Genomic DNA, 7,088 nt, shown 5'->3' with positions numbered 1-7,088 from the left:
AATAAATAACTATTGTAAAAGCGCTATTATCTGTTTTATCTTTAAACAATTTGTATGAATTGTACTGAATATATAGCAAAATAATGAATTGCTCGATAAAAAAATTATTTTATTTTATCTGTGCTTTGTCAAAACTTAATAACAGATTATATTAGCACTATATATACAAGTGGGAATAAGACAATTCATTTTAAAATAACTATTTATTGCATTGTAAATACATTATCGTTTTAATAGAATTAATTAAAACATTATAAAACTAAATTAACAAAATTCATTTTTCTACCTAAAACGAAACGCAAAAATTTGGCCACATGACAGCCGCTACCAACTCGATTTGAAGGCGACGAAAAGCCATATCGAAATTAATGTAGACCTCGGGTCCCCGACATTATTAACGAGAAAGCTGCATCTCGAACAAAGTGAAGTATATATCTTTTATACACGTGCGAGCCTAAATGGCTATGCTTTCGATAACCATAAAATCGATTAAATAGTGCCCGTGTCATGAGACCCTGAGCTTACATAACATTTTGTCTGAAAATAACTTATCGGTCAGTGCTAAGAGATTATTTACCTGAAGTAAGGTAAGACTTTACTACATCTTTCATTAACACTAAACTTCCATCAACTAACCTTGAAACTTCACCCACATATGTTTCACGGACCCCCATTTCATCTTAACTAATCATATATAATGTTTATTTTTTGTTAATCTGTGTTGATTACTTTTTTCGTTTCATTAATATTTAAACATTAAAATTCGTGTCTAAAGTTTTTGTCAAGAATGTCAAAGCTATGCCATGTTCTATTTAAAAAAAAATATTCAGCCAGCAATAAAATGATAATAAAAAAAAAACGATTCCAGTTTCATACTAGATAGACATTAAAGTTTCCTAAATATAGTTTATAGTTTTTTTCACAACAATCTAAAACTATTTTAATTAGAATCAACAGTTTTCACTCAATTACTATTTAATTATCACTTGAAAGTTTGTTCCATTTATTATCATCTGTACTTGAAAGATTTATTTGAATAATAATAATATCTGAATATTACTTATATAATATGTATTTTGTGTTACAGAGTAGAAACTACTCTGTAACACAAAATTATTAACTCACAAAATTAATAATTTGACATAATACATATATTTTTTAATCTTTATCCATTACTTCTTTTATTTATGTCATAATAAAAGAAGCAGGGAAGACAGAAAGATGAAAAGAAATAAAACTTGTGTACACAATTAGTAATCCACAAATCTCAATGTAATTAATCCAACCAATAGATTAGATTTTGATTTAATAATGACATTTTCTTTTCGATTGAAATTAAGTTATATATTTAGTTATACAAGTTATATATTTTTTCACTGGTTCAGAATGTATGTCTACTGAGAAATGCTGTATAGAAAAATAGTATACTGAGAAAATCTGGCAATAAATCTCAATCGTAACTCTTTTTAAAATAAATTGCAAATAAGTGAACACTTACTAACAACAGACTGAAAAATTAAATTATGCAAATGCCAATTAAGAGAAAAGATTATGTTATCAGTATTTTATTACAGTCGAGTCTAATTTTGATTTACCACAAACTTATTTAATCTTGCTTATTAGTTTGTCTTGCAATTTAAAACCCATCCTGGCTATCATTAGTGGTCTCACCAGTTTGGGCCACTAGCAAGTTATTTGTTACAAAATTTATAATAACCAAATTAATAAAATTTCGATTATGCCTCAGCAAACCCCCACTGCAAAAAAAAAATATTGTTCTCGGAATATCGAAAGGCAATTGTCACTTTAAATAAAAAAAAAAACTTGTTTTATATTTATGTATACATTTTATATGCAGTTTCATGAATTATTTAGAATATTTACATTTTTAAGTGTTAGAAAACTATTTGATAACACTGACACATAAATAATTGTATTATTATTAATAATTGCATTAGTTAATTACCCCAATTAATGTGTGGTTTACTTCATTATATTGATAATTACAAAGATAATATACTAATCTATGTGATATATGTATAGAAACAAACATAACAAAATATTTTATAGTTTTTTTTCATTAAATCGTCATTTCAATATATAAAAGTCATGTATAAGATAAAAAAGCCATTTGAATAAACATATGACAAATAAAACTTATAAAGTCATTATTATTAATCGGAATCTTGGAACATCATACAAATCTTAACAAAATCTAACATAAGTTAATGTAATGTAATGTTATTGTGTCAGTTAATGGTTAATAAATTTATTAATTATAATAATAGTTAGTTATATAATGAATGCTGTGGTTTCCTATAATTAAGGTACCACATAGACATATTATAAAAAGTCAAGATGGCCCAGTGGTTAGAACGCGTGTATCCTAACCAATGATCATGGGTTCAAACCCGGGCAAGCACTACTGAATTTTCATGTGATTAATCTGTGTTTATAATTCATCTCATGCTTGACGGTGAAGGAAAACATAGTGAGGAAACCTGCATGTGTCAAATTTCACTGCAATTCTGCCACATGGGTATTCCACCAACCCGCATTGGAGCTGTGAGGTGGAATAAGATAAAAATCTTCTCCTAAAAAAAAAGTAGAGGAGGAAAAGGGACATTCGGAGGCTGTTACTGTACTTTACTGATAGATTTATAGTGTAATGAGTAAAAAAAAAATAATAATGTTTTATAACATGTTATATGGGCAGTGTGGTAGCGCCAGATCACATACGCTGATCAATATTTATGATTATAAAATTAGCTTGTCATGTATAATTCGTTGATAACACAATCTTTTGCAAACAACTCATGATAAAATCATACAAGTTAAGTTTAATTTTGCATACTAATGGACTTGTAGTGTGTATGTGGATACGGAGTGACTTTCAATTTCAATTTTAATATGAAAAAAAAAAAATTATAAGATAAATGATATATTAAATCAAACATTTTGGCAACATCATCGTATCACAGATAAGTATTACGGTCCAATGAAATTACAGTTTTGGATAACCAACGTGAACATTGTTAATGATGTGCCTCTGCGGCTCAGTGGTTAGACCTAAGTGTAGAGTATTGAGTTAGAACCCAGGCAATCGTTTTTTAATTTTCTTTTGATTCATGTTGTTCTATTGGTAGAGGAAATCAATGTGAGTAAAACTGTGTATGATTTAAATTTGTTAAATGTGTGATCTAGGAGCTGTGTTGGTGCAGTGGTTAGCTTGAATCTTAACTGAAGATTGCGGGTTCAAACTTAGGCGATCCTGAATTTTTATATGCTTAATTCGTATTTATTATTCATCTCTTGCTCGGCGGTGGAAAATGTGAGAATGGAAATGCAATTGTTCTTGCGCACACATGTGTATTCGCAAAAGTTAGTCTTGTTAGTCAAAAGTAGAATGACTGAACAAAACTGGTAGATCACCATTTGACAGCCAATAAAAAATAAAACATTTAAATTTGTAACACAACAACAAAAAAACTTTAGTTTAAAACTACAGTTAGGAAAACTAAAGTTTTTTTGGCTGCACTTATTTGCTCCATGCATTTCGTTTATTGCTCAGTATAGTCTGGTCTGAGACAGGAATATTTACTTCGCACGAATCCATTCTATCTATGGGTTATATAGATGAATTAACTATTTACTTAAATCGTTTAAACGTAAATATTTCGATGGGGTACAATAATAAGTAGCTTACCACCATTCAAGTCAAATTTATTTTTTTAATAATTTAGAAACTTATATGCTTAAGAACTGTTTAGATCCTACTCTACTTCTGTGTTTATAGGCTATGTAAAAGACCTGGGTAGGCAGCACCCTCTTATCAAATATTCTACTCCCAAATCGCTTTATTGTGTTCCGATTGGGAAGGTATGGAGTTTATGGGCTGATGCCAATTACGAGGTCATCAGATAAGATTCACGCGTCATCTCAGCTTTTTAAGTCAACTAAAACGAGATAGCCCATGACCGTGGGTTCAAACCCGGGCAAACACTGAATTTTCATGTGCTGAATTTGCGTTTATAATTCATCTCATGCTTGACAGCGTGTCTAATTTCACTGAATACCACATGTGTATTCCACCAACCCGTATTGGAGCAGCGTGGCGGAATAAGCTCCATATCTTCTCAAAAAAGGAGAGGAGACCTTAGCTCAGCTGTGGGACATTCACAGGCTACTCTTGCTACTTATTAACAAAAAGTTAATTTTCATAACACCGGTTCCGTTAGTTATAAATATATCTGATAATCTACTTAAGATATTACATATATTAATATGATTAGGATAATATTTGAAAATATAGCCTGAGTTCATGATCACGAAATCAAACCGTAGTTCTGACGTCATAAACAATCTTGACGATTTGTGTTTAGATAACAAAGTTAAATTATTATCATTTTTAAAGTGTACATAATAATTATGTAATATATAAGTATATTAAATATTACTTCTAGGAACAGCACCAATGCATGTACAGGTTGATCAGCTAGGTGACGTTTTTGCATTTGTAGTAGTGTACCGTCAGCAGATAAATAATTATATATTTTTAAATTTATTATGGTTTTAATACTACAAATATTATATGTATATTTTTTATTAATGAATATCATCAACTCGCTTACATCTTAAAAATAATTTATGTTAGTGTTAATTCGTTCTGAAAAAAGTCCTACCGTCAAAAATTATAGAGACTAATTTTGTTGTGTATTAAGGAATATTTATAATTAAAATATTAAATTTCTCATTTCCAGGGTAAAAAAGTGATCAATTAAAAATGTTGCGACGCTGCTCGAAGCATCTGCAGACTATATACCGGAGACAGGGCCAGGGGGTCCGTTTCCGGTCGTCAGAGGTGCCCAAGATATGCGGTACAGTGCAGGGGACCCGCATTCTCAAACCCAGGATCCTGGCCGCTCACAATCAGGTCGCCTCCATTCACTTCACGAACCCACTCTTCGCTGAACAAGATGTCCTTACCCCGAGTTTTCCTGACTCCGTCTCCGAAGGTGACGTCAAACTCGATAAGAAAGTAGGCGACGCCGTGGCCGCTGATGAAGTGGTCCTCGAAATTGAGACCGACAAAACGGCGATACCCGTCATGGCACCAGACAACGGTATCATCAAGGAGTTCTACGTAAAAGACGGCGAGACCGTCAAGGCTGGTCAGAAATTGTTCAGGCTGGAAATCACTGGGGCAGCTCCTAAGAAAGCGGCCGCTGCGCCAGCTCCTGAGCCACCTAAAGCAGAAGCTCCTCCCCCGCCACCACCACCGGCAGCTGCGGCGCCTCCGCCACCACCTCCACCAGCAGCCGCTCCACCCCCACCGCCACAAGCACCTCCAAAACCGACAACACCCCCACCAGCTGCGCCAATCTCTTCAATCCCCGTCGCAGCTATCCGCCACGCGCAAGCAATCGAAACCGCCTCCGTGAAAGTACCACCAGCGGACTACAGCAAAGAAATCGTCGGCACCCGCAGCGAACAGCGCGTCAAAATGAACCGCATGCGGCAACGTATCGCTGAGCGTCTAAAAGATGCTCAAAACACGAACGCTCTGCTGACAACGTTCAACGAAATCGACATGTCTAACATCATGGCGTTCAGAAAGAAGTACCTGGACGCGTTCACCAAGAAATTCGGTGTCAAACTGGGCCTGATGTCGCCATTCGTGAAGGCTGCCGCCAACGCTCTCATGGACCAGCCCGTCGTCAACGCCGTCATCGATGGAAATGAAATAGTGTATCGCGATTACGTAGACATTTCAGTAGCAGTCGCGACACCGAAGGGTCTGGTCGTGCCGGTCGTGAGGAACGTGCAGAACATGACGTACGCAGACATCGAACTCACGATCGCGGAATTAGCTGATAAAGCGAAGAAAGGAAAGCTGACCATCGAGGAGATGGACGGCGGTACCTTCACGATAAGTAACGGAGGTGTTTTCGGCTCGTTAATGGGTACCCCCATTGTAAATCCCCCTCAATCTGGTATCCTGGGTATGCACGGTATATTCGAGAGGCCGATCGCGTTGAACGGCCAAGTGGTGATCAGGCCAATGATGTACATAGCGCTGACATACGACCACAGATTAATCGATGGACGTGAAGCCGTAATGTTCCTGAGGAAGATCAAGGAAGGAGTAGAAGACCCGGCCGCCATTATTGCTGGTTTGTAAAGAACAAATGTGCCCTTAAGTCGGACAAATTAAAAATTGTAACCTTAGATACAATTAATTTAAGCCTGGCAACACTGCTTTCGGAATCGTTGGCCGACTTGGGGAAGGATTTTATGTACAATATACTCTTAGTAGCATCGATGCAATCAATGCTTGTCACGTCTGGTGTTTCTTTGTATTTATTTGATACGTCCATCTGTTCGTATTGTATTATTTATCGATTTATAAGTAATAAATAATAATTTTCAAACATATCTTACGATTGTTTCGTTGTTTTATTAACCTTTAAAAATAATCTGTTGTGCAATTTTCACATTTATTCCATAATTTTAATTCAATTTCAAATTATTAGGCTGTATGATGAAATACATTTGCCAAACAGAAAGTAGTGTAAAAGAAAAATTCTTACTATTATAGTATTTTAACTTATGAATTTATCTCATACGATAAAGATACAGTTCAGCAAAAACATAGCATTTATATAATAAATACAGTCGTTTCAATAGTTTTGTTTCCGAACATATTTACTTATAGTTCCTAAACTATTACAGCTTACAAAGCAATCACGAGAATATTTGGGAGGCTTATTTGTTATAAATTATAATATATATATATGTATGTGATGTATACAATCATGGAATGGTAAATAAACCACCTTATACTAAGTAACCATTACCCATAGACATTAGGCACTGTAAGAAATATAAGAAAAAGAAACCTTTTGCAAAATAAATGCGCAACCAACCTTATGATTGAAGATGTTATATCCCTTGTCTGTACATAATTTTGGCTTTCTCACTATTGAAACCGGAACAACAATGCTAAGTATGTGGTTTGCTAGTGAATAAGTGATAAATAAAGAAGCCCAGATGGCCTAGTGGTTAGAACGCGTGAATCTTAACCGATG

General features: G+C 34.4%; 1 protein-coding gene across 3 annotated transcripts; it reads left to right on the top strand.

The window, feature by feature from the left end:
* Positions 1 to 284: 284 nt before the first annotated feature.
* Positions 285 to 6,435, top strand: LOC126779537 (dihydrolipoyllysine-residue succinyltransferase component of 2-oxoglutarate dehydrogenase complex, mitochondrial-like). Of its 3 annotated transcripts, none has more exons than XM_050503606.1 (2): positions 285 to 422; positions 4,761 to 6,435. In XM_050503606.1, the coding sequence occupies exon 2, from the start codon at positions 4,784 to 4,786 to the stop codon at positions 6,179 to 6,181; it is 1,398 nt and encodes a 465-aa protein (XP_050359563.1). In that variant the 5' UTR covers positions 285 to 422; positions 4,761 to 4,783; the 3' UTR covers positions 6,182 to 6,435. The 3 variants fall into 3 exon arrangements, with proteins under 3 accessions (XP_050359563.1, XP_050359562.1, XP_050359561.1); XM_050503605.1 differs by having other exon boundaries at positions 299 to 427; XM_050503604.1 differs by having other exon boundaries at positions 309 to 587.
* Positions 6,436 to 7,088: the final 653 nt, after the last annotated feature.

The sequence above is a fragment of the Nymphalis io genome, chromosome 29 (assembly GCF_905147045.1).
Source record: "Nymphalis io chromosome 29, ilAglIoxx1.1, whole genome shotgun sequence".
NCBI lineage: Eukaryota > Metazoa > Arthropoda > Insecta > Lepidoptera > Nymphalidae > Nymphalis > Nymphalis io.
This window is presented reverse-complemented; position numbering and strand designations above follow the sequence as displayed.